The sequence below is a fragment of the Thalassophryne amazonica genome, chromosome 11 (genome assembly GCF_902500255.1).
Source record: "Thalassophryne amazonica chromosome 11, fThaAma1.1, whole genome shotgun sequence".
NCBI classification, from domain to species: domain Eukaryota; kingdom Metazoa; phylum Chordata; class Actinopteri; order Batrachoidiformes; family Batrachoididae; genus Thalassophryne; species Thalassophryne amazonica.
Genome location: NC_047113.1, coordinates 64,087,167 through 64,115,161, shown reverse-complemented (window position 1 = coordinate 64,115,161; position 27,995 = coordinate 64,087,167). Strand labels below are relative to the sequence as shown.

The 27,995-nt window shown below is 42.4% G+C and overlaps 1 protein-coding gene across 3 annotated transcripts; it reads left to right on the top strand.

Annotated features, from left to right (window-relative positions):
- On the top strand, positions 1–27,773 carry LOC117520129 (probable E3 SUMO-protein ligase RNF212). Of its 3 annotated transcripts, none has more exons than XM_034181427.1 (13): positions 1–19; positions 466–585; positions 5,198–5,259; positions 5,429–5,503; positions 8,289–8,345; positions 8,912–8,970; positions 9,061–9,120; positions 11,402–11,466; positions 13,471–13,531; positions 19,150–19,195; positions 19,306–19,354; positions 20,842–20,908; positions 27,571–27,773. In XM_034181427.1, exons 2-13 carry the CDS (start codon positions 477–479, stop codon positions 27,689–27,691), a joined length of 831 nt encoding a protein of 276 aa, XP_034037318.1. In that variant the 5' UTR covers positions 1–19; positions 466–476; the 3' UTR covers positions 27,692–27,773. The 3 variants fall into 3 exon arrangements, with proteins under 3 accessions (XP_034037318.1, XP_034037319.1, XP_034037317.1); XM_034181428.1 differs by lacking the exon at positions 1–19 and adding an exon at positions 43–113 and having other exon boundaries at positions 19,153–19,195; XM_034181426.1 differs by lacking the exon at positions 1–19 and adding an exon at positions 43–113.
- Positions 27,774–27,995: the final 222 nt, after the last annotated feature.

The following is a 27,995-nucleotide window of genomic DNA, read 5'->3' as shown; positions in this document are numbered from 1 at the left end:
GTGACGTCACAGACGGCCGGTGAGTTTTTTTCTGTTTCATACTTTTTCTGAAACATGATACAAAACTTCACTTAAGTCACCAGATAGAGGTCTAAAAATATGCATCTTCAAAGGTAAAACGCTAAGGGACCTTTCTGTGTAGATTAACAGGCAATAACATAATTTGTCGAGAGCATGTCGGTCTTTATTTTATCACTGAAAGTGTTACATGATGCTGAAAACAACAAATTTAAGCTAGTCATCTGCGGCTAGCATTACCTACCTGCTATAACTTTTTATTATGTGGAAATCGACAGCAATTTGTACATTTATTTCAGCTGGAATTTTAAATGAGGGCACTCATCCCATGAATATTACTGCAAATGTTTCACTTTTCACGGATGTAATTCACTTACAAAACCCTAAAGTCCTAGTTATTAGCGTAGGACCAGCTAGCATAGCAAAACGTTTTGTTTTCCCCTGCAGGTGTTGTGAAGATGTCTTACTGGGTCTGCTGTAACTCCTGCTTCCATCCTCCCAGTGCTACACACAAACTAGCTGTGACAACATGTGGTCATATCGTCTGTAGTGTCTGCTATCAGAAAGGTACATTTATGTTATTAATGCAGGCAATAACATTATGGGCATTGTTTGGACAACCAGTTTTGCCATGACTGTAGAAGCAGATGTGATTAGACAGTGACATCTGTTGGGGATTATGCAGTATTGCAGATTGCAGTGTGGAAGATCGTCTTAATGAAAACTTTTCACTTGCACACTTTTTTTGTCTAAAGGTGGTCTCCTAGTGCAAATCTGACTGTCTGCATTAGTGCAGCAAAAAAAAAAAAAAAACAAAACAAAAAAAAAAAGATACCCAATCGCGGCCTGATGTTTGGAATTAGTGCCTACCTATGATCAGACCTCGTGGCGCAATGGTGACAAGTGACAAAGTGACAAAGTTTTTTTAATTCGACACACAAAATATTCAAATAGAAAAAAATGAACAATTCCACAAACAAACACAGACAAAACTAGTGAGTCCGAAAGGGTGTGGGCTGAAGCAAAGCTTATTAGCGCCCACCCCTGCTAGTACAAGTCCAACAATTCTAATCAGTCATATTTACATAAATATAAATTCACTACTACATGTCGACACACAGACATACACATCAATATACTATTCACTTATAATTATATTTATATAGTACCAGATCATAAGAAAGTCGAATCAAGGCACTTTACGCCAGTAAGGACTAACCTTACCAACCCCCAGAGCAAGCACTAGGCAACTGTGGTGAGGAAAAACTCCCTATAAGAAACCTCAAGCAGACCAGGCTCTTGGGGGTGACCCTCTGCTTGGGCTGTGCCACATATACCTATATACATACGTATATACTTTACAAACATAAATATATACATACATATACACAGTCACTTATATACATATACACCTACCCATATCTATATATCTACATACGCATATACATACCCACACATTCAAATATACAATAAGTCCCACTTATAAATTGAACATTCCATATAAATCAAATTATATTTGCTTCTTTATGATACTTAGACATAATGTTCTTTTTTGAGTAGTTTCTCACTAAGGTACTACTCATTCTAACCTCTGTTGAACATTTGTTCCATTTCCTCACCCCAACCACAGACACACAAAAACCCTTTACATTTGTTCTTACTGGTGGTTTCATAAAAATTGCACAACCTCTTAAACTACATCTGGATTCCCTCAATCGGAACAGACTCTGGACATGTCTCGGTAAGGCTTGGTTTTTCGCTCGAAATAAAGTTTGAATTGTAATGTAATCGACCAAATCAATGAATTTTAATAAATTTAAAGATACAAATAGAGAATGAGTTGGTTCACGATATTGTTTATTGCAGATGATTCGTATGGCTCGTTTTTGCAAAAGGAATATTGGATTGGTATTTGATTTGTAAGTGTTTCCCCATGACTCAACACAATATGTCATATATGGTACCATCAGAGAATGATATAAAGTAAGTAACCCTTCTTGCGGCAGTAGGTCTTTGGCTTTATACAAAATGGCTATAGTTTTTGACAATTTTGATTTCACATAATTTATATGTGGTTTCCAGCTAAGTTTATTATCAATTATAACACATAAAATGTATTCTCTGTTACTAACTCAATTTCCTTATTGTTTATAGTTAAATTTTTACATTTGGGTGCCTGTTTATTTCCAAATATAATACATTTAGTTTTCCCAAGGTTGAGTGACAACTTATTAGCGTCAAACCAAACCTTAAATTTTTCCAGTTCTTTCTCCACTATGTCCAGAAGCTGTTCAAGATTTTCACCGCTACAGAACACAGTTGTATCATCCGCAAAAAGGACACATCTCAGTGAACTCGACACCCAACTTATATCATTTATATAGATTATAAACAACAAAGGACCCAGCACTGAGCCCTGCGGCACCCCACATGTGACATCCCTGAGTTCAGAATTTGTATTATTGAATTGAACATACTGAAATCTGCCTTGTAAATAACTAGCTATCCATTCATATGCCAGACCTCTGATTCCATATTTCTGCAGTTTACTTAATAGTATTCCATGGTTAATTGTGTCAAACGCTTTCTGTAAATAAAAAAAAACACCTATTGTGTATTGTTTATTATCAATTGCAGTTGCTATACTTTCCACAAAGTCCATCAAAGCATGTGATGTAGTTCGAGACCTTCTGAATCCATATTGTTCTTCACAAATGATGTTATGCTTCAGTAAATAATCATTTAATCTTTTAGCAAATATTTTTCTAAAATTTTGGAAAATTGTGGCAGGAGTGATATAGGTCTATAATTAGAAAATGTGTGTTTGTCACCAGTTTTAAACAGAGGAATTACTCTGGTTCTGGTGATCCGTTCAGTTTGATGAATATTTTACAGTTTGAAGTCCATGTGTGCTGGATTTTTCCCTGTTTCTTTAAGAAGCATGCTTTCCTGGCGATGTCGGCATTCCGTGTGGTGAGATGTTCATTGATGAATACGTTTGTCCCTTTCAGTTTTCTTCCTTGTTTTAACATTGCTTTTTTGTGTTTTCTGTTGATGAATCTCATGATGACGGTTCGTTTATCACCGTCATTTCTCCGGGGCAGAGGGTGGCACGCTTCAATGTTATTTAAATCCATTTCTATACCTTTAGATAGGAGGAAATCAGCAACCTGTTTTTTCCACAGAGCTGACCTCCTGTTCACTGGGCTCCCCTCCGCTCTCATCTGTTACCGCCCGTGCGTAGGACCGTGGTTTGATGTGAAGACCTGTGATGATGACGTCGTTAATTCTGGTGTACTGCTCCAATTCAGCCACTCTATTTTCCAGCTGCACCAGATGCCGGTCTTTCTCGGCGTTCTGGAGCCGTAATGCCTTCACCTCCTCCACCAGATCCATGATTGATTTCTGTTGCTGCTTCACAACAGAAATCTCCTCTGATAGAAAGTCCAGAGATTTTTTAATATCGTCACCTTCCTCCGCTGTCAGAACCTTCTTAGGCCCCATGGTCGGCTTATGAGCAGCTTGTCGATCGCCGATGTTAACAGCCTGCGTTGTTTGTCACCGGGATGGATCTGCACTGCGCTGGTGCCGCGCGGCCTCGGTGTTTCCGCGCTGATGGATCCGCGGTGGCTGCACGAGGCCTTGGGGGAGCGGCACTCGCGACGCGCGGCTTTAATGATGCAGCGCGCGGCCACAGTGAATTCACCACGTTGGGCGGGCCTCGGACGTTGTTGCTGTCCAGTCGCGGGGCTAAGTTGCCGGTTGAGGTGGTATTCCCACTGTCCGGGTTGGCAAACACCGGCGTGACAGATGGCAACCACAAACACCACCTCTGAAAACTCAGGTACAAACTTTTTGCAGCTCGCTCTGACGACACGCAGCTCTGACTGACTGACGCAATCACTGATTGCGGTACGCGTCTGACTCCAGATCAGAAGGTTGCGTGTTCAAATCACGTCGGGGTCAATTTAAGCACTCTTTCTTGTTCGCTCATTTTGGTAGAGGCATGCCCCCAGACCCCCCAGTTACGCTTCATGCTCACGGCCATGCGTGGATGTCCCACAATGGTAAATTCAAATGTTTGCAGGTACGTGAATTACTAGTTAGCACTGTTGGTTCACAAGAAACTTGTGGGATCGTTTCTCCTTTAGTTCTTTTGGTGTGGAGTTTACGTGTTCTTCCTGTGCCTGTGTGGGTTTTCTCCTGCAATCAAAACATACTTATTTAGGGTCTGCTCCTTTTTCTGTCCCTGATCAAAGCAGCGTCTCTATGTCTGGGGTTGGTCCCCGGGTGCCGAACTGTGGCTGTCCACTGCTCCTAGTGGTTGGATTGTGTCTAACTGTAATTAGGATGGATTAAATGCAGAAGACATAGTTTTTTTGTATGTACATTGACAATAAATACCCTTCTTCTTAGTCGTGTCTGTTTCTGTGTTGCCCGGCAAAGCTTGCTTTGGCTGATTAGTCTGATTATTGAATGGCTGTTCTTTTGCGGGTATTTTGCCTGCTGTTTTAATAATTCGTCGGGCAGGATTTGTTCAATTTTGGATTTGGAAAACTGGGGCCAAAAATCTCCAATTGGGAGACCAGCCTAAATTGTGACAGGTCCTGGACATAGTCTTGGGGAGTTTTGGACACTGATAAGTTGTGGTGGTACAAGATTTTGTCATCCTGCAGTCTTGCTTTGTTTTGCTGCCATCTTGAAGGCAATCCTGGGCATTCCCGGATATTTGTGTCAAGTCGGGTTCTGGACCAGATGTCATGCCACTTTGATACCAAATCATGGGGCTTCATCAACGGTCTTGTTTCCTAATAGCTACACCTTAGGAGAGGTGATGGTCTAGTTGTTAAGCATTGGGCTTCAAAGCAGAGGATCCTTGGTTCAAAACCCAGCCAGACTGGAAAATCACTAAGGGCCCTTGGGCAAGGTCCTTAATCTCCTAGTTGCTCCCAGTATGTAGTGAGCACCTTGCGTGGCAGCACCCTGACATCGTTGCGTATGGGTGAATGTGAGACATAATTATAAAGCGCTTGGAGCTTCTGATGCAGATGGACAAGTGCTATATAAATGCAGTCCAATTACCATTTATGCAAGAAAGTCTTGATGATGCAAAAACATAGTTAATTATGTCCATAGATATACCATCCTCTATCCTGTATAATTGCAACTTTTATTTCAGGCATCCAAGGCAGGTGTTTAATATGCAATGCCCAATGCCAGGTATCTCCTCTCTCTGAGAAAGTAAGCATGCTATTATTTATTTTTAATTTGTCATCACTTGTCATCTTTGGGGGTGTGGGGATATTGCAGGATGGAATGCTTGCCATTGTTTTACAAACATTTCTTAATAGTCTGATATCATGCTGGAGTCATGTCGCCATTGCACTGATGTGACTTTTCTTTCTTTCAGAGCAGCTCTGAGGTGAAGGCCTTGTTCACCGACATCAACGATGTTGCAAACAAACAGCTGGCAGAAATTGGCAAAGTGTGGTCATTTCCCTGCTTTACAAAATGTGCATAAAGAAACAGACTGAATTATGTTGATGGTGATATTTGTACTGTAATGTTGGAATTAGGATGACATGCTGGCATTTTGTAGCAGTAGCTAATTACTTGCTTAGCAGGGCACAGGGTGTACCTTTTAATATCCAAATACAGTGCATCCAGAAAGTATTCACAGCGCTTCACTTTTTCCACATTTTGGTTACATTACAGCCTTATTCCAAAATGGAACAATTATTTTTTTCCTCAAAATTCTACTCACAACACCCCATAATAACAACATGAAAATTTTTTTTTTTTTTTTTTTTTTTTTTGCAAATTTATTAAGGATAAAAAGATAAGAAATCATGTGTACATAAGTATTCACACCCCTTGCTCATTACTTTGTTGATGCACCTTTGGCAACAATTACAGCCCCAAGTCTTTTTGAATATGATGCCACAAGCTTGGCTCACCATTCTTTGGATAGTTTTGCCCATTCCTCTTTGCAGCACCTCTCAAGCTCCATTAGGTGCACAGACATTTTCAGATCTTTCCAGAGACGTTCAGTCGGATTCAGGTCTGGGCTCTGACTGGGCCACTCAGCGACATTCACAGAGTTGTCCTGAAGCCACTCCTTTGATATCTTGGCTGTGTACTTCCAGTCATTCTCCTGCTGAAAGATAAACTGTCACCCCAGTATGAGGTCAGGAGCTCTCTGGAGCAGGTTTTCATCGAGGATGTCTCTATACATTGCTACATTCATCTTTTCCTCAATCCTGACTAGTCTCCCGATTCCTGCCACTGAAAAACATCCCCACAGCATGATGCTCCCACCACCATGCTTCACTGTAGGGATGGTGTCTCGTTTCCTTCAAACATGGTGCCTGGCATTCACACCAAAGAGTTCAATCTTTGTCTCATCAGACCAGAGAATTTTGTTTCTCATGGTCTGAGAGTCCTTCAGGTGCCTTTTGGTAAACTCCAGGTGGGCTGCCATGTGCCTTTTACTAAGGAGTGGCCTCCGTCTGGCCACTCTACCATACAGACCTGATTGGTGGATTGCTGCAGAGATGGATGTCCTTCTGGAAGGTTCTCTCTCCACAGAGGAATACTGGAGCTCTAACACAGTGACCATCGGGTTCTTAATCACCTCCCTGACTAAGTTTCTTCTTCCCATATCGCTCATTTTAGACGGGCGGCCAGCTCGAAGAAGAGTCCTGGTGGATCCAAACTTCTTTTTTTAAGTGGATGATGGAGGCCACTGTGGTCATTGTGACCTTCAAATCAGCAGAAATATTTCTGTACCCTTCCCCAGATTTGCGCCTTGAAACAGTCCTGTCTTGGAGGTCTACAGACAATTTATTTGACTTCATACTTGGTTTGTCCTCTGACATGCACTGTCAACTGTGGGACCTTATATACGTATAGACAGATGTGTGTCTTTCCATATCATGACTAATCAACTGAATTTAACTCAGGTGGACTCCAATTAAGCTGTAGAAACATTTTAAAGATGATCAATGGAAACACAATGCACCTGAGCTTAGTTTTGGGCTTCATGGCAAAGGCTGTGAATACTTTTGTACATGTGATTATTTAGTTTTTTATTACCTCCGCCAATGTAGTTGGGTGGTTATGTTTTCACCCCCGTTTGTTTGTTTGTGAACTGTCTGGAACCCACGATTTTTCATACATTGTTCTGATTTTTTTTTTACAGAGGATTTATATCCTCATGGGCAACAGCTGATTCAGTTTGACTCAAAATCTTGAAAAATTGGAAACATCCCTATCCTTTAACATTGGACAAATTTTCAAAAATTCATAACTGTCAAAAAAGATTGAATGTCTTTCATATTTGAGAGCCTTATGTAGGATGGCATCCTTTACTAATGGACAAACTTTGATCCATTTCTGATCTGGATTCCAGATTTCGTGGCCAAAAATTTAACATTGAAAATCCCATTTAATGTATATTTTACATAATATCTTAACCAAACGTGCCCTAATCACTCTCATATTTGAAAGTGAGGTGCAGACTGACAGTCACTATCGCCTGACAAAGTTTGAACCAGCTCTGATCTGGATTGTGGATTTGTGGACATTTGAATTTAATATTGAAAAGCCCATTTGGTGTACATTTTGCATTATATCTCAATCAAAAGTGTCTCAATCACTCTCATTTGTGACAATGACGTGCAAACTGGTACTCTCAAGTTTGATTCGCATTTGATCCGTATTGCGGATTTATTGCGGATATTTGATTTTGACATTGAAAAGCCCTTTTGATCTATATTTTGTATTATATTTTAGCTTATGAAAAGCCTCTTCTTAACAGGACTTTGACCTTGAAAATTTTTTCCAAGGTAAAAATATGTGGAATTGGAAACTAGTGTTGGTGGAGGGTTGCACTCTATGAGCATGGCACTCTCATTTTTAATACATTTGAAAAACCTCAAAAAACATTTTTCACATTGTCATTATGGGGTATTGTGTTTATAAGGTTTAGGAAAAAAAAAAAGAATTTCATCCATTTTGGAATAAGGCTGTAACATAATATGGATAAAGTGAAGAGCTGTGAATACTTTCTGGATGCACGGTAGGTTAAAATAAATTATGCAAGCTGTTGCATTGTCAGTTTTGTTGGTGGTCTCAACCACCTGCAGCTATGTTTAAAATTTATGAGCTTGCATCATAAAAAAAAAATCTGTTTTATAGAGTAATTTGTTGATGCACTACATTTTTAAATGATTTCTTAGTGCATTCTTCTCACTCTTCCTTTTCCTTAGGTCATAGTGTTCCAGGCAAGACATCAAAAGAGACTGCTGAGTCACTACCAGCAAAGGGTGAGGGGCGTTTTATCCGACAGGAAAAACTTTGTGTGTGAGAGATTTTATTGTTGGCTTTGATTCATTTGGCAGCTAAAGAGACTTATCTTTGAAGTTCAGTGCATTCAGAAATTAATATTATTATTTTCAATTCTGGGAGAATGCACTGGTACTGTGCTTTGCCACATCCACAACACCACAGAACCGACTTGGGTTCTGGATGGCAACCACCCAGGACAGTCAACCGGTCCATTCCCACATCTCTAAAATAACCAGCTATGTGCCACAGCTGGGTGAAACGTGGGCGTGGCCATGGCCTTCTCCAGCTACTACTGTTATTTATTTTAATGTACTCAGATTGCTTAGCTTATCATTTTGGGAGAAAAAACATCCGCCCAACGTTCCCTGCCCATCTCATCTTGTGTTAAAATCAATAAAATAATGAATAATGTCTATCTATGAATGGTGCAGTGGCAATTAATTTTCCCCTTGAGGATTAATAAAGTTTTTTTTGTTAACTAATTAGGCAAACTTGTTAATAATTTAGTTAGTGTACATTGTTTTTTTTTTTAATTTAATTACAGAATGAGAAACTGGAGGAGCTGGTAGTCAAGGTGAAGCAGGAAATGCAGCAGATGGCAAAGTAAGCTAAACCATGAACTTATAGTTGCATGATGTATATGTTCGTTTCTAGTTTATGACGAGTTGGTGTTTTTTTTGTTTCCATTCACAGAAAGCTGAACGAACAGAATGCCTACATTGCTAAGTTGGAAAGCTCTTTACAGCATCACAGGTATAACAGATATAAACAAACACACTTGCACATTCATGTTCCAATTCAAATGACAAACCGTTTGGCTAGAAAGTGGTGTTTTAGTTTTGTCTATATTGTATCAATTTTATCATCCTCCAATATTTAGTTGTGAGAATGTTACTGGGAAAAGCTGTTTCCATTGCTGATTTTTTTCTGTAGTTGGCAAGTATACCTACTCATATATTCAAATAATTAAAAGTTATTTATATGTATTTTAAGTTAGCCTTTTATAGATCAGTGTGTTCATGTTAAACATCCTCAAAGTCCCACATTTCTACGACTCGCATGTAGAAGTTCCCATTATGAACTAAACAGACTTGACTCATCACCTTGTGAGGTTATTCACCTCCGTGTGGCTGCTGGTGCACGACCTGTCACTAGGTGTCACTGTTGGCACGTCTGTCCCAACAGTATGAAGGCTGCATTAGTTTTGTTTAAAGGATCAGTGATGATTTCCTTGGAGGACTGGCTGTGTTATCAACAATGTGTTTTATTTGAAGAAGTGGGAAGATAAACTATAGTATTTGTCTATCCCAGAGCTCATCCTTGGATACCGTATCCAACTTTATAAGCACTGGCCTGATGAGCCTGTGTAGTATTTACAAATCTTCTTTATAGAACTGCCATTAATATGTTGTTTTTCAGCACTATGAAAAATCAGAAAATGTGCCACAACTAAAAATGCAACAATTATATATACAGTAGTGTTCAGAATAATAGTAGTGCTGTAACTAAAAGATTAATCCAGGTTTTGAGTATATTTCTTATTGTTACATGGGAAACAAGGTACCAGTAGATTCAGTAGATTCTCACAAATCCAACAAGACCAATTATTCATGATATGCACACTCTTAAGGCTATGAAATTGGGCTATTAGTAAAAAAAAGTAGAAAAGGGGGTGTTCACAATAATAGTAGTGTGGCATTCAGTCAGTGAGTTTGTCAGTTTTGTGGAACAAACAGGTGTGAATCAGGTGTCCCCTATGTAAGGATGAAGCCAGCACTTGTTGAACATGCTTTTCTCTTTGAAAGCCTGAGGAAAATGGGACGTTCAAGACATTGTTCAGAAGAACAGCGTAGTTTGATTAAAAAGTTGATTGGAGAGGGGAAAACTTATACACAGGTGCAAAAAACTATAGGCTGTTCATCTACAATGATCTCCAATGCTTTAAAATGGACAAAAAAACCAGAGACTTGTGGAAGAAAATGGAAAACAACCATCAAAATGTATAGAGGAATAACCAGAATGGCAAATGCTCACCCGTTGATCAGCTCCAGGATGATCAAAGACAGTCTGGAGTTACCTGTAAGTGCTGTGACACTTAGAAGACGCCTGTGTGAAGCTAATTTATTTGCAAGAATCCCCCGCAAAGTCCCTCTGTTAAATAAAAGACATGTGCAGAAGAGGTTACAATTTGCCAAAGAACACATCAACTGGCCTAAAGAGAAATGGAGGAATATTTTGTGGACTGATGAGAGTAAAATTGTTCTTTTTGGGTCCAAGGGCCGCAGACAGTTTGTGAGACGACCCCCAAACTCTAAATTCAAGCCACAGTTCATAGTGAAGACAGTGAAGCATGCTGGTGCAAGCATCATGATATGGGCATGTTTCTCCTACTATGATGTTGGGTCTATATATCGCATACTAGGTATCATGGATCAGTTTGGATATGCCAAAATACTTAAAGAGGTCATGTTGCCTTATGCGGAAGAGGACATGCCCTTGAAATGGGTGTTTCAACAAGACAATGACCCCAAGCACACTAGTAAACGAGCAAAATCTTGGTTCCAAACCAATAAAATTAATGCCTCGCAGATGTGAAGAAATCATGAAAAACTGTGGTTATACAACTAAATACTAGTTTAGTGATTCACAGGATTGCTAAAAAAAGCAGTTTGAACATAATAGTTTTGAGTTTGTAGCATCAACAGCAGATGCTACTATTATTGTGAACACCCCCTTTTCTACTTTTTTTTTTTTACTAATAGCCCAATTTCATAGCCTTAAGAGTGTGCATATCATGAATGCTTGGTCTTGTTGGATTTGTGAGAATCTACTGAATCTACTGGTACCTTGTTTCCCATGTAACAATAAGAAATATACTCAAAACCTGGATTTATCTTTTTAGTCACATAGCACTACTATTATTCTGAACACTACTGTATTTTCTGTTTTGTATTTTAATTCAAGCTGCAGCAATTTTGGAAAAATCTTGCTTGTTAGAGTTTTTTTTTTTAAAGAAGATGCTGTTCTCCCTCAGTGCCAAAATTTCATCGAAGTCTCATATGATCCACACGCCTCATACTCCACATCGACCAAATCCTGGTAAATAACAATGTGCAATAATTTAATGTTATTGTTCTGTTGGTTGTTGTGTTTTTGCAGTTCTATTGCAAGTTGACTGTAGGTGTGCGTGCGGGTGTGAATGTGTTTGTCTGTCTATATATGGCCCTGCAGTAGCCTGGGGTCTTGTCCAGGGTGTAACTCCGCCTCACAGGCTGTGACTGCTGGGATAGGCTCCAGCCGTGAGTCTTAATTGGAGTAAGTGGGTATAGAAAATGGATATTACTGGATATTATAAGTGGCACCTCAGTGTATTGAAGACTGTGAACTGCCATTCAAAAATAATACAATTTCAGTTCATGTATAGTATCTGTAAAAAATGTTGTTTGTAATTCAGAGAAAACAAGTGAGAGCTAGTCTTTTAATAGAGAAAGTAACATTGGACCACATCTAAATCTGTCTTTGTGTGTTCTGTTTTTTAATTTGGGTGAGAATGAATGTGATTACATGGACAACGAGGTTCTGATTTGTTGGGGTGAGCATGAAAGTAAAGAAACAAACAGGAAGGCCAAAGTAGGGTTAAGGTACCAGCCCAAACCTGAGCTGCGTGGTGTGGACAATAAAGTCATCTGCACATCTGATTTAAAAAACAAAACAAAACAAAAAACAACAACAAAACTAGAGCGCTGCACTTGCAGAGTGCAAGCCTCCGCCAACGCTAGTTTCCAATTCCACAAATTTTTACTTTGGAAAAAAAATGTTCAAAGTCAAAGTCCTGTTAGAAGTGGCTTTTCACAAGCTAAAGTATAACACAAAATATAGATCAAAAGGGCTTTTCAATGTTAAAAGCAGATATCCGCTGAATCCGCAATACAGATCAAATTCAGATCAAACTTAGTCTATTCATTGAGAGTGCCACTTTGCATCTCATTGTCACAAAAGACAGGAACTCTTTTTGAGCCGCTGCAGGAGCAGGGCACTGACCATTGTCAGGGACCCATCACACCTTCTCCACAAACACCTTGAACTGTTGCTATCAGGCAAACGCTTCTGTAGCATTAAAACCAGGACTGCCAGACTGCTCAACAGCTTCGTTCCCCAAACTGTTAGATTGTTGAACAGCTGACCAGGATTTTGTCGTCACTACACTTTAGACTTTAACAACAAGCTGCTACTTGGACACTTTAACAGACAATTCCATTTTCACTTCATTTTCAGTCTGACATCTCAGGGATATGTGCGTATATGTATGAGTATGTGAGGGGTTGGAGTGGTGTGAGTGGGAAGATTGGTGTGACAGCTGTGCATTTTTATAAATGTGTGTTTTTAATTTACATTTTTTGTCTTTGGGTCCCTGTGATAAATGCCCTTTCATTTTGCCTGCACTACAACTGTATGTACAGCTAAATGACAATAAAGGTTGATTTGATTTGACTTTTGATTGAGATATAATACAAAAAGTACATCAAATGGGCTTTTCAATATTAAATTCAAATGTCCACAGAATCTACAATTCGGATCAGATCCGGACCAAACCTTGTCAACCTTGCTTGTTGTCTGAGGTTAAAAAAAGAAGAAAGGAAAAAAGCAAAGCAGCATTTTAACAAACAGCTTGTCTTCATGCAAAGAGTTTGTCACTGAGTGATAAATGCCAACATTGTAAAGTTATTAACGCCGGCATCAAATGATCAGTGTGCGGATTGCCTTATTTTCCATACCTAAAAGTGAATAAACCACTTTTAACAAAGATGATGGATGTATTCATTGTTCAAACAGGAAGAAATCAGTAGAGCATAGATTATTATTATTATTTTGTTTTTGGAGGCATGTTCCTCGAATTAATTCTTCTCTCGTTGTAAATATTATGCTTTATAACTGGGTCTGTAAAAGACTAATCATTTTAAGAACAGTTTATTTTGCCATGACAAAGTTCTCATTTCAGCCACACAGTGCTGAGTGTTCCATCACTGATAAGGCAGCAGCCACCACCGACGCGCCTGCATTCATACGTGTAAATGTTGTGTTCTGTTTCTTCTTGTCTGTCAGTCGTTCAGATCCCATATAACTCTCCCATGCCCCTCTCGCGGCACTCCTCATCGACTAACGTGTGAGTATTTCTGCTGTGTTGGTCGTATTGCTGTTCCAGCTCCCTCCTCTAAAGGTCTCACTGTGTTTTACTTGAACCTTCTTCTCACCGTCTCTCAGATGTTATGAGAAAGAGCAAAGAGGGCGGAGAACGTACGAGGCATTCACAGTGCAAACAAGCTATATCCTGGGTTCAGGGGTTCAGCCGCAGTGTCTTATGGTAGCTTTATCCGCGTTATAGCTTAGATCTGCCCTGCGGCTGCAGCGCACATAGATGCATGTGCGCACACACACACACACACCTGACAAAGCCAGACATCAGATTTGCTACGGTTTAGTCAGGAATCCCTGTTGGGTTCCTCAGACGTGGTTGACACCGAGTTGATTTGCTGCTGAAATTTAATAGTGCAAATGTAATTTTATCCACAGTGACTTTATGTTGTGAGCAGCAGCAGAGATGATAGATAGTGAATATTAACCCGCGTACAATGTTCCCATCAGACCTGCAGAGTAAGGTCACCAAACTGATTCATGTACTGAGAGAGATGTCATGCAAAGCAATTTTCTCTTCACTTGTTTTAGGTCATGTATTTTATTTGCAATGTTATTAAGTCTGATGAAAATCAGCACCTCCAAATCTGAGGCCATGGTTCTCGACCGGAAAAAGGTGCTTTGCCCTCTTCAGGTCGGTGGAGTGTTCTTGCCTCAAGTGGAGGAGTTTAAGTATCTCGGGTCTTGTTCACGAGTGAGGGACGGATGGAGCGTGAGATTGATAGACGGATCGGTGCAGCATCTGCAGTGATGCGGTCGCTGTATCGGACCGTCGTGGTGAAGAGAGAGCTGAGTAGGGGGCAAAGCTCTCGATTTACCAATCGGTCTACGTTCCGATCCTCACCTATGGTCATGAGATTTGGCTCATGACCGAAAGAACGAGATCGTGAGTACAAGCGGCCGAGATAAGTTTCCTCCGCAGGGTGGCTGGGCGCTCCCTTAGAGATAGGGTGAGGAGCTCGGTCACTCGGGAGGAGTTCGGAGTCGAGCCGCTGCTCCTCCACGTCAAAAGGAGTCAGTTGAGGTGGCTCGGGCATCTTTTCCGGATGCCCCCTGGACGCCTCGCTGGAGAGGTGTTCCGGGCACGTCCCATTGGTAGGAGGCCCCGGGAAGACCCAGGACACGCTGGAGGGACTACATCTCTCGGCTGGCTTGGGAACGCCTTGGGGTTCCCCCGGAGGAGCTGGGGGAGGTGTGTGTGGATCGGGAGGTCTGGGCGGCTTTGCTTGAGCTGCTGCCCCCACGACCCAACTCCGGATAAAGTGGAAGAAAATGGATGGGTTATTAAGTCTGTTGAGACAAACGACAGTAGTTTCATTTAGAGGCTTCCAAACACTCATGCAGTACTGTGCAAAAGTCTTAAGCAGCGTGGAGCCTTTATTCGTGTCATTTAAAAAAAAAAAAAAATTGCAGAACCTGTTGCATGATTCTACAAAGATGACTAAAAGGAAGTTATAATCAGAAAAACAACGGATCAACACAGTGTTCATGGTGGCATAAAACTGCACAAGAGCAATCAGAGATTTCTGACACTTGCCAAGGGTTGACGAGGACTCAGAATAAAGAATAAGAAAAAACTTTATTAATCCTGAAGGAAATTATTTTGCCATAGTGCCGAAACAGTAAACATTGCTTTTTTTTATACGACAATAATGAGTACAACTTGTTTATGCAGAATGACTGAAAGCCACTTGCACAAGATGTTTGACAGTATTGCATATAGCTGTGAGTAACTGAAAACTAATCATCATGTATTCATCCTGCAGAAGGGGGAGGAGTTATATAGTCTGATTGCCACAGGTAGGAGGGACCTCCTGTGGCGTTCTGTGGTGCACCTCAGTGGCCTCAGTCTTTGGCTTAAGGTGCTCTGACAGGACATCAGTGTGGCATGCAGGGGGTGGGAGGTGTTGTCCCGGATGGTGAGCAGTTTTCTCAACATCCTCCTCTCTGACACCTCCATCACAGACTCCAGCTCCACCCCCAGGACAAAGTCAGCTCTCCTGATGAACTTGAGTTTGTTCATGTCAGCTGCCGTCAGCCTGCTGCCCCAGCACACTACAGCATAGAAGATGGTGCTGGAGACCACTGAGTTATGAAACATCTGCAACATATTTCTGCAGACATTGAAAGGTCTGAGCCTCCTGAGGAAGTACAGTCGTCTCTGACCTCTTATACATAGCATCTGTGTTTATAGTTCAGTTTGTTGTTGATGTAGACACCCAGGCATTAGTAGCAGTCCACAATGTCCACCTCAGTTCCATTAATGGTACCTGGGTTCAAACGGGTCTTTGGGCTTCTCAGGTCCACCACCAGCTCAGGTGGTTGAGTCCACACCACTCTACAAACCTGTCCAGCACACTCCTGTACTCAGCCTCCTGGTCACTGCAGATACAGCCCACAATAACAGAGTCGTCCAAAAATGTCTTCTTCAGGTGGTGGGACTGTGACCAGAACCTGAAGTCTGAGGTGTAGAGTGTAAACAGGAAGGGAGACAGGACCGCCCCCTGTGGTGCCCCTGTGCTGCTCCTGATGGTGTCGGACGTAATGTCCCAAAGCCTCACATACTGTGAGCGGCTCGTGAGGTAGTTGGTATTCCAGACCACCAGTGGAGCCTCCACCTTCATGTCCCGTAGGTTATTGCTGAGCAAGTCAGGCCAGATGGTGTTAAATGCACTGGAGAAGTGGAAGAACATGACTCTCACAGTGCTGCCTGCCTCCTCCAGCTGAGAATAAGCTCTGAGCAGCATGAAGATGATGGCATCCTCCACTCCCCTGTTGGGCTGGTATGCGAACTTCAGGGGGTCCAGCGATGATTTGACGACTGTGTGGAGGTGCCTCAGGATGAGCCTCTCAAATGACTTCATAACATGTGATGTTTGAGCCACAGGTCTGTAGTCATCAAGTGTGTTGGATTTCTTCTTGGGCACAGTGTTGGGAAGGTGTCGTAGCACGGACCCACAACAGGGGGCGCAAATGAACGGACAATGAATAAGCCAAAAAGTAACAATTTAATGTTGTGACAATACACAACTAAATTCACAGAAATCTGCACAGTCAATTGACACCAGGTGACGTGTGGGCAGGCTCGAAGATGGAAGACCCCTGATGAGAGAGAAGCCGCGTCCCACACGGCTTCCACCACCAACGGTCTGAAGAACACCGGAGCCGCCAAGTCCCGAGTCCCCAGGTGGCCTCTTTCTTCGGCTGTTGACCCTGGTACTACTGGCAGAAAGCAGAGATAAGATGAATGAGTGTGAGTCCGCACACTCAGTAATCCACAGTCCATACACAGTTAGGAGGGAGCACCTCCACCTCCAATCACACACTCGTGCAGCTCCTGGTTAACCACTTATCTGGGTTGGGGTGTGAGGCGAAGCCGTCGCTGTCACACCAAACGCCAATTCCCCAGACAAGGCAACACTCCAGGAAAACGGCTGCAACAGAAGTTCAGGTTATTACACACAAAGTGTCAGTCAGCAGAGAAATTACCTCTTCAGTAGTTGCGATTTCTCGGCAAGGAGGTGGAGTTGCAGTCCGGCTTTTATGGTGGTGATGATGATGATGAACGAGTGATAGCTGGTGCAGAGGATGAATGACAGCTGTCACTTCTTCTAGGTCTGGCGCCCTCTCGTGCTTGGAGCCCGCACTCCAAGCAGGGCGCTCTCTGGTGGTGGTGGGCCAGCAGTACCTCCTCTTCAGCGGCCCACATAACACACAGGGACCAGACATGAGGTTTTCCATCGTTCAGGAACAACCGTCTGGCTCAGGCTCAAGGTGAAGATGTGCTGGAAGATCCCACAGCTGGAAAGCTCATCCCTTCAGCACTGTGGGGTTGAGGCCGTCAGGACCCGCAACCTTTCCTGGACACAGGCGACTAAATTCTCTTCTCGCTTCCTCCGCAGTGATGGTGACGGGAGGCATTGAGGAGGATGAGGGAGTGGTGGAGGGAGTAGAGTGGAGGCAGGTTGACCCGGACTTTACCTGGATCCAGATTCCACAACATAATAATTGTATACTGATCCAGAATGATTGTCTGACTGATTAAGATGTTGCAATGTGATATTTAATTCACAAACTGAAACGAAATAGCCTTCCTGAATCTCGGTTTTACATCGTGATATCGTATCCATAAGTAGTTTGGAAGCAATCCTTAAAAATCCTTAAAATAATCCAGATCCAGATCACCTCCAAAATTTAATGGGGTTTTTCAAGGCCTAACACCAATTTGTTGAAAATCCGTTAATCAAGTTTTGACATAATCCTCCAAAATCTGACAAAGTGGAGCATAGAAATTGAAATCCTGATCCAGAATCCTGATGTGGATCACCTTCAAAATTTAATGGAGTCTTTCATGGCCTAATATCTATTTGTGGTGCAAATGTGGTGAGAATCTGTAAAGTAGTTTTTTTTTTTTTTTTTTACATAATCCTTCAAAGTCTATATAAAGTGAAATCTTGATCCAGAATCCGGATCCGAATCGCCTCCAAAATTCAGTGGTGTCTTCCTAATATCTATCTGTGGTGAAAATTTTGTCAAAATCTATGCAGTAGTTTTGACGTAATCCTGTTCACAGACCAGACAAATAAATAAATGCCAATGATTTTATTACACCCTTGGCATACGGAATAATTCACCCAAACAAATTCTGTTTTATGCATAAAGGATAGACACACTAAATATTTACTTTGTCTCTTGTGAAAGTAGTCATCCTCTGCGCTATTTTATTATTGTGTTGTATCTATCCCACTGTCATATGGAGATCTAGCTATTCTTTTCTGTTCTGATAAAATATTAATTGATTAAGTGGAATATTGTTTTTATATTTATAGTGAAAAGATCCAATTTAGTGCAGTATTCACACCAGTGCAATATGACTTTTTAAAAGTATACTTAATATAGCTTTGTGTTTGAATATGTTTTCCGAGATGTTTTAATCGCAACCAGCTAGCTTGTTCCTTTCCTCATCCTCTGTCTCCCTCTCCCCCCCCCCCATTGTGCCTAAAATTTTTGCACATTACTTTGTGTTGTATAAGATATTTTAAACATCATTTTTCCCCTCATGAAGTGTCACTGGAGTGATTGATGCGAGTTAGTAGTTAGTGAAGTGTATATTAACCCCTTACAAAAGCAAAATAGGCCACTGTGTTTTACAGGTTAAAAAAAAGTTAATTTCAACCAATTCGATAAATGAGCTGATGGATGCATGTTGAGCTGCTCCTTTAAAGGGTTGAGACGGTCAGTCCAAAGGTAGAACTTCCAGAGTTGGTGTCTCCTGTAGTTTTAGCATTCAGAACAAAGACGACCTCCACACCAGAAGAAGTTAAAGTCCTGCAGCTGATGTCCACGTTGCAGGTTTTGTTAATGAATACCAAAGTAAAAACCGCAATAGGAAGATGCAGAAATGTCAGTCCACGGTCACATTTCAGTTGTTTCACAGCCAAAGTTCTGAGACATTATATTAATCCAATATTTTCATACAGTGGAGGACCGAGTTGTACTTTGAGGTTTTTAATTGTTGCTCTGAACAGAAATTTAGCGCAATATGTTTTGAAATGTTCTGAATCTAATGGGTTTTGCTCTCCTGTGCAGTAGTGGTGATCCCATGGAGGTGGACGAAAAGAGTCACTTCAAAAAAGTAAGTCGCCAGCAGTGATTTCGGTCTTCGTGCTGTGTTGTTAAAACATTGGTTTTTACAGATCTGCAGGGGAATACAAAGTTATGTTTTGTGTCGTTTCTGTCTTGCAGTCTGTCCCCAGATTGTCGATAATCAGTCCTCCACAAGATGGACGAATTGGTTTGTGCTTTTTCTTACCAGTCGTAAAACGTCTGTTTAGCATTTTGTCCTTTGTCTCTCTGTTTACCTCACATACTTGGAACATTATAGCAGTGATGTCAGCTTTTGACAGGCATTAAAGGTGTCTCCCCCCCCTTCAAAAAACTGCATACAAGTGTGTAACGTGATATTCTACACAACATAAGCAACACCTGGGGCTGCACATGAATGAGGTGACACTGACACCGATATAAACACACATAACCATCCTGATGAAACTGGAGTTTGAAGGATTTGACGCCGCGTAGAAGAACCACCCACCATGATACAAAATGTTTGTTTAGGATTAAACCCACCAAGTTATTTCCTTTGGGTTTGACCTTCACTGTGAGGTACACTCCAAAGAAAACCCACAAAGGATATTAGAATCCTGTAGATGCTCAAACCTGAGTGTGGAATCATTCTGTAATTGAGAAATATCGTTCTGTAATTTGAGAACATCTATCGATGTATGTCTGTTTAATTATTTCACGACTCATCTGAGGTCGTTTGGCCAATTTCCACCAAACTTTATATCATACCCAAACCAAAAATTGCCATAAAAAGCCTTGTTTAAGCAAAGGGCAAGGTCATTGGGGTCAAAGGTCCAATTACACCCCAACCCCCTGAATCCAGTATCCAACAAACTTGGTGCAAATATGTCAGTGAGTTCTGGAATTGACCAGGTGACATTAAGTTGACTGAAGATCAGGCACTTGGGTCAAGGCCATATTGTGCGTGTCTGTTTTTGACCTACAGTTCTCCTCTCAGGTCCTTTTGCTGAGTTCCACCCATCTTGGCATTGTCACCCATCTTGGCATGTCATTGAAGGTTGACCCAGAAATTACTGTTAAATAATAAATTTTCAGGTCAAGTCATTTGATTTAGGTGGCTACCAAAGTTGCCATGGCAAGGTCAGCCAGAGGTCAATCATTTGCATGACAGCCAAAGTAAAGATGTCTTCATGCCCACTTGTGCCATCATCTACAAATGCGTTAATACACAACATGCAGTTTAATTTCAGAAGCTAAATGGTAAATGGACTGCATTTATATAGCGCTTTTTCATCTGCATTACACACTCAAAGCGCTTTACAATAATGCCTCACATTCACCCCGATGTCAGGCTACTGCCATGCAAGGTGCCCACTACAAACCGGGAGCAACTAGTGGATTAAGCACCTTGCCCAAGGGCCCTTAATGATTTTCCAGTCAGGTTGGGATTTGAGCCGTGGATCCTCTGATCTCATGCCTAACACTTAACCACTAGACCATCAGCTCCCCTAAGCTACATGGTAATTACTCTGGAAAATGACTCGTCATTGTATTTTGGTCAGTGAGCGATTTTTTCATCAGTACTTGCATCATGATATCACTGTCATATCTCATATTTTGAACTGCTGTGATTGTATGACAGTACATTATGTCTTCATGTGTGTGTTAACTGTGGATGTATCTGTTGTCACGTAGGGACCGTCGCCACAGAACGACGAGTCATAGCAACGGCTAACCTCTCAGCGTGTTCGACCACACTCAGGTGACGTAATCAATTCATCACAGACATCATAGCAACATTAGACATTAAAAACTCTGTGACATCTCAGAATGTACAACAAGGATTTACGCAAAACACCAGCGGGCTTTTTCAACATTAGCTTTGCTTTAAATAAACTTTAGTACCTTTTCTAGCATGTTAGCATTTGAAGCGAATCCTAAACCAGCTTGTTGTCAGTTTGTTTGAGCCAACTGCTTTCACAAAACAAAATTGCATCATTGGAGAAATGAGGAAGAAACGTGAATTTGGTTGTTGAGTGACACTAAACAAATGTCTTCTGAGGCTGCTTTTGGCTTCAAATGAGAACTCAGAATGTCCCAGCTTCCAATATTACAAGTCGATGAAGAATTACACCAGAAAACTGTGTGGGGTTTGTGACGAGTTCAAAAGCAGACATTGGTGCTGATCAAAAGTATAACCTGCACAGTGGTAGGCATAGTTCCGCTAACCGCTAATTATCTGCTAACCGCTAAGGATAGGTTTTCAGATAACTTTGAAAACCATCATCAGACCAATTATCTTCCGATAAGTTTTGGTGCAGTAATTTTTAGACCGCTTACATATTTTTGGAGGATCACCACGCCTCCAAAAATGTTTGTAACATTTAAACGCCTCCAAATGTTTGTAACTAGAAAACTTTGTAACTTTATAGTTACATTTATTAAGTTTAAAATCAGTTGAGTACCTGCCTGTTAAATGTTTTGTAGTAGATGTTCTATCCTCTGCAAGCAACGAGAGCTGGTTCCAGAAGAAACTGCTCTATCCTCGTGCAGACAAAGGAGAACTGGTCACAGAAAAGAAAAAAAAAAGCTCTTTCCTTTTGACCCCATACTGATACACGGCAATATTACCCAAGTCATCCAGAAGTTTTATAAAGTAAAAATATCAGAAATATGTTTTAGTTTTAAAGTATTGCACTAATTTTGAAGGTTTTAGTGTGGACATGCTGTGTCCAGGTGCATTGTGGGTAATCTCAGTACATTCACAACAGAAGAAATGCATTTGAGACGCTCTGATCAGGCTCCACACGGACAACAGCATTAAACAATTTGTATATTGTGCCTAAAACTCTTGTGAATATATTCTCTGGGTTTATAGACATTGTTATTGTGTTTGTTTTATGTAAAAATGCAAGAAGAAGCCCAGGTTGCTTCTCCATTATTTTCAATTGGAATCATTGCAGTCGATTCCTGTTTGCTCTTTAGAGTCCTGTTTATGTGAAACACTGTTTGTCGACTTTGTTCCACAGTAATATACTGTATATAAGATGTCTGAAATTCAGTTTGAGTTTATTAAATTCCACGGATCTTAAACGTAGCAGACATGGATTATCTGGAATTTTGTTTTGGCAAGTTTTCACGGTCTCTATTGCCATCTACTGGCCAGTAGTGTTCATGGCAGTATGAGCGTCTGGACGCCAGTAGATGGCAGTGTTCTATTTGTTTTGACCCTGGTTATATCAGACGGTTTGTCAAAATAACAACTTTTGGCTTTTTGCAAATGGCTTTTTTTATTTTTTACAAATAAAAAAGGTATATTTTGCAAAAGCACATTTATATGTAAACACCAACACACACACCTCACATTAACGTGTTGGTTTTTACATAGAATGAATGAGTCAACCAATCAGTGTTAGCGGAGGCACATTTTACCCAGAATCCTTTGTGATCTGTCTGTGTTTGTTACAGAACTTCAGAATTAGTGCATTATTTAAAATTAAAAGATATGTTATATTTTAACTTTATAAAATGACAGAATTGACATTGATGGAGTTTTTCTATCAGTATTAATTTTATTTATAACTCAAAAACATAAGTCAGCACTGCTTTATTTTCCAAGACCTCTGCCTCATGGCGACACTGCTATTGAGTAGAGAGTTGAGCTTCGCTGCGCCTCTCAGCTGCTTCACTGCTGGAAGCTATGTAATAAACAGGAGCCTCCGAGCTTTCAGCAGAGGGCAGGGTGCTCAAAGACAGAAGTGCTGACTCATTGTTTGGGTCTGTAGTCGCCTTTGATGCTACCAGAAGCAATCATAGTGTTAAAACTCAAAATCAGCTTGTTAGTAGTTGCAAGTGTACCGGAGACAATACTGAAAGTTGTTGTGTGTTGGGGGGTGTGGCTGGATATTTTGGTGTTCTTTTCTTTTCTTTGCTCTCCAGGTGGCATGAGAACTGATTTGTCTGTGGAGAAGGTGCTGGCTGAAGAATCCTTCACCCTCATCAACATCATGTGCAGCACCTGTGAATGGTGCTCACATGCAACCTTAAAGACTTTCAGCTGAAGCAGATAATTGGATGGCGTTCTGCATTTAAGTCATGTGTGATTCAAGCAGAACTGCCGGGAACTCGACCTTGTCATGTTCGTTTGTGAGACGCTGAGGACCGCGCCTGGGTTTGACACATCGAGCCCGTGAAGCAAGGAAGGGTGAGGGACACATGCTGTCAGCACACATCAAAGGTGATTAAGTGTTTGACTAATTGTTGATAGTAACTTCGTATTTTGTTACGCAGTATACTTGAATTGTGATGAGGATTGTGCAGCTCGCTTCTCACTGCTGTGGCATGCGGACAAGTGGTCCTCCACCTGTTGTGAGAAGCTGCTCATTTGCATAAAGCTTAAAATACAGACCTGCATGTGTTGCTGATAGTGTGTGTCTTTTGAAGAATATTAGTTGTAACTGCTAACTTACCTCACCTCTTCTATGCTTCGCAGAGAGTCGGTTTGTCGTGTCCACCTGGGGAGTGTTTGGCAGTGGTAGTGGGTCCAGGAGCGCCGGGCTTCGATCCTTTTGGGCGCTGGAGAGCGTGCCAGCCTTCACTCCACCAGAAGGACGCTATTTCTGTTTTTACACTTTTTATGCACCAGCGGGTGAAATAAATATATTGTGTTTGGAACCGCTTTTCTGGTTATTTGTAGCGCTGGGTTCCGTCTGATGCAGGTCCACTCCTCAACCCGCGTTGACACATAACAGTAGTTCCCGGCCATTCCATAATGGACCCAGCGGCAGAGGCGGTTCCTTTTGCCGAAAAAGTTCAAGAACACTTGGAGAAAATATGGGAGCATTTACAGCATCTCGCAAACCAAATTAAACAAACAGACGCCCGTGTTACGGAGCTTGCAGCGCAAGCCGTTCTGCTTCCTGCTGCTCCACCTGCGGCACCATCAATACTAGTGCAGATAACTCCGTCACCCAGAGATTTGGCGTCCGAACCGATTGTTTGTCATCCAGAGCCTTGTGCGGTGATGCAATGTTCTCTGGTTTCTGCTCAGTCAGGTTGGCGCGCCGCAGCTTTACGAGGAATGTTTGTAGATGGGTTAAATGAGTCATTAAAAGACGAGCCGGCAGTCTGTGACGAGCCAAACGATTTAGATGAGCTAATATCATTGGTGATTCGTCTAGATGATCGGATGAAGGAGCGTAGACGCGAGAGAGGGCGGCCATCAGAGCGGGTTTTTTCGTCTCGGGGCTTTCCCCGACACAAATCTGGGCCGCCTCTTCTTCGCCCCACTGAGGCTCTTCCGACGGGACCTCTGGCTCCTCTTGCTGACGAGCCCATGCAGCTCGGACTAACGGAGATCACTGTATTGCCCCGACATATAAGCGTCAAGAAAAATAATGGTGACGTATCTCCAGGTGTTCTGGGACAGGCAAAATAACACATATAAAAAAAAAAAAAAATCTAGTACGTGTTAATGTTTTGTTTTCTTTAAATAGGGGTTATAATTTGTTTGGGGAGTCAGAGGCGTGTCTGGTGGAGTGAATGTTAGGCGGATAGAAGCCCGTCTGGGCTCACTTAATTGTTAATTTTTTATGTGTTTTTAGGTATTTTCTGTTTGGGTGGTTGGGTCGTTTTATTTTGTTGTTTTTTATTTCCCTACATCCCTAACCCCAACCTCACTTGCCCCAAGACCGTTTGTCTTGTGGGTTGTGGGGTGGTGCAGGTTGGTCACGCTGAGCGTTCTCAGAAGACCTCTGCACCTAGGAGGGGGGGGGGGGGGGGTGTTAGGGGCGTTTTTCTTGGTTTGGTTAGGGCCCGGTTCCACTCCAGCCTCGGTGAGCCTTTGTACCGTTCGTCATTGGTGTTGCCGGGGTGTGGTGCAGCGGAGACATACCTCAGTCGGAGGGGTGGGCCGATCTGTTGCCGTTCGCCATTTCGGTAGTTCCACCCCTCCCGAGAGGCTGGGGTATGGTCGAGTTGGGGCACCGGACGTATTTCCGGTTCTCCGCTGCGCTTTGGGGTTGGGGCTGGGTTAGTTTTTCCTGTTCCCTTCCCTGGCTTACTGTTTTGAGCCGTTCGCCAAAATTGAGCCGCCGAGGGGCTCTGGGAGGGACCTGGGGTCTTTCGGGGTGCCGGGGAAGGTGACAGGGTTTGCGGTCATTTTATATCCCCCCGGGGTTGTTTTTGGTAGTCCTCCGAGGGTTGACTTTTGATTTTGTTCTGTTTCCTTCCGGGTTCCACCTCCAGGGTTGATGGGATGGTCCTCTGGGGGGGAATTGGCTTGGGGCCAACTAGCCAAGTGTGGCCGGGTCTGGGGTTCCGGGGTTGTGGGGAGGGTACCTCCTGGGGTTGATGGTACGGTCCGCTGGGGGGCGCCATTTGCTCCATGTATACCTGGGGACCTTTGTGGGATTCTGGTTCTGGCTGTTCCTCCTGGAACTGGCGGTAAAGGCCTTCTGGGGGGGGGGTTGGGCTCTGCAAGTCGTTCTGGGGGGGTTGTTTGTTATTTTTCTTTTATGCATTTATGTTTGTATTGTGTTTGTGGGGCTGTGTTGGGTTTTTGCGTTTGGGAGTTTTTCTTTTCTTCCCGGGGTTTGATGGGACGGTCCCCTGGGGAGGGTTTGGGTGGGTTTTGTGTTTTTTTTTCTGTGTGTTGGATTGTACTGGGGAATGTTTTGGGGCTTTTGTTGATGCCAGCCGGCCTTCCAGCTGCGGTGCCCTGTCCTGCTGTCTGTGGTGGACCTTAGGAGCGTGGTGCTGTCTGCTTCCTGACGAGGACCCCGGAGGGAGGTGCTGTTCTCGGTCCTGGTCTGTTCGGTCGCCGGGAGGCTTCCCGTTAAAGGGGGGGTACTGTTGTGTGTTGGGGGGTGTGGCTGGATATTTTGGTGTTCTTTTCTTTTCTTTGCTCTCCAGGTGGCATGAGAACTGATTTGTCTGTGGAGAAGGTGCTGGCTGAAGAATCCTTCACCCTCATCAACATCATGTGCAGCACCTGTGAATGGTGCTCACATGCAACCTTAAAGACTTTCAGCTGAAGCAGATAATTGGATGGCGTTCTGCATTTAAGTCATGTGTGATTCAAGCAGAACTGCCGGGAACTCGACCTTGTGATGTTCGCTTGTGAGACGCTGAGGACCGCGCCTGGGTTTGACACATCGAGCCCGTGAAGCAAGGAAGGGTGAGGGACACATGCTGTCAGCACACATCAAAGGTGATTAAGTGTTTGACTAATTGTTGATAGTAACTTGGTATTTTGTTACGCAGTATACTTGAATTGTGATGAGGATTGTGCAGCTCGCTTCTCACTGCTGTGGCATGCGGACAAGTGGTCCTCCACCTGTTGTGAGAAACTGCTCATTTGCATAAAGCTTAAAATACAGACCTGCATGTGTTGCTGATAGTGTGTGTCTTTTGAAGGATATTAGTTGTAACTGCTAACTTACCTCACCTCTTCTATGCTTCGCAGAGAGTCGGTTTGTCGTGTCCACCTGGGGGGTGTTTGGCGGTGGTAGTGGGTCCAGGAGCGCCGGGCTTCGATCCTTTTGGGCACTGGAGAGCGTGCCAGCCTTCACTCCACCAGAAGGACGCTATTTCTGTTTTTACACTTTTTATGCACCAGCGGGTGAAATAACTATTGTTTTTTGGAACCGCTTTTCTGGTTATTTGTAGCGCTGGGTTCCGTCTGACGCAGGTCCGCTCCTCAACCCGCGTCGACACATAACAGAAAGTTATCGTTAGCTGTAGCTTCCCGATAAATTTTTGAGTGGTCTTTCGGTTTAGCTTTATAAAAGATAAGTTTTTAGTTAGGCTGATTATCTGTTATCGAAGCTACTTTTTGGTTAGCTCGTGCCCACCACTGAACCTGCAGTTATAAGCTCTAAATTGTTTCTTCTCTCTACATCATTCTTTGTCAAATGTTTAGAGTGCATGGGGTTTGAAGGGCCCCTCAAAGTGGAGCAGGTTTGGGAAATCAGTCTTGCTCAAGGACACTTTAACACGGCCAGAAATTCAACATTAACCTTCAGTTAATAGTTCTGATCATCAATAATCGGAATGTAGTGTGAAATAAATCGTAAAGAAAGGTATTTGTAACCTTTAGGTAAAACGATTGAGATGGCAAAAATTATTTCATAGAGGTGTCCAAGCACAAGGGATAGAAACAGGACAATTCCCAAACCCAGCTTCCCCATTTTACAAGTTATTAATATTATTATTACTACTGTCCATGCTTACTTGAATCCCCTCTGCCGGAATTATGACGGTATAGCAGATATGATCAGGCTGCTCGTGCAGCTGCAATACATCTGGAATACGTCTGCACCTGCTGTAAATGATTTCAGTGTTCTGAGTGAGTCACTTTCCTTTGTTTATGCACCGGTCGCCTTATTTTTTGTACAAACTTCTGATGAACTCTTCTCTCCTCAGTCATTTTCAGGGAGCACCACCATCGCCGGCCGTACCGTATGACCCGAGCTCCCGGTGGAAGTCGTCCATCTTCAAACCTCCCTCCACCTTCAGACACTCCTCTGTTCACCCTCCTCCTTAACAAACGCACAAACTGTGGTGATTGTTCGTGGGGAACCACACCTGGACGCTGGTGTGTTTCTAAGAGTATTAAAACAAACATGCCTCCACATTAATATCTGAGCTCTTGTTACGCGTGTATGTAATGTAAGTTTAATACACGTAAAATCCAGTGAAAATGTGACGTCCGTCGTTGTTTGTTTGCTTGATTTTGCTGCAGTTTAGTTCTGGAGTTTGAGACACTGATTGGATTTTAACCTTCTAATGCAAATAACAGTTTAGAATCTTATGACGGGATGACGGTGTTATTCAGAGGCGCTCTGTGA

What these genes read in the sequence shown, in the direction of transcription:
- LOC117520129 (XM_034181427.1), top strand. Translation starts at nt 477, where the DNA reads ATGTCTTACTGGGTCTGCTGTAACTCCTGCTTCCATCCTCCCAGTGCT. An exon ending in TAGTGTCTGCTATCAGAAAG is followed by an intron (nt 586 to 5,197) that starts GTACATTTATGT and finishes CTTTTATTTCAG; the next exon opens with GCATCCAAGGCAGGTGTTTA. An exon ending in AGCTCTTTACAGCATCACAG is followed by an intron (nt 9,121 to 11,401) that starts GTATAACAGATA and finishes GTTCTCCCTCAG; the next exon opens with TGCCAAAATTTCATCGAAGT.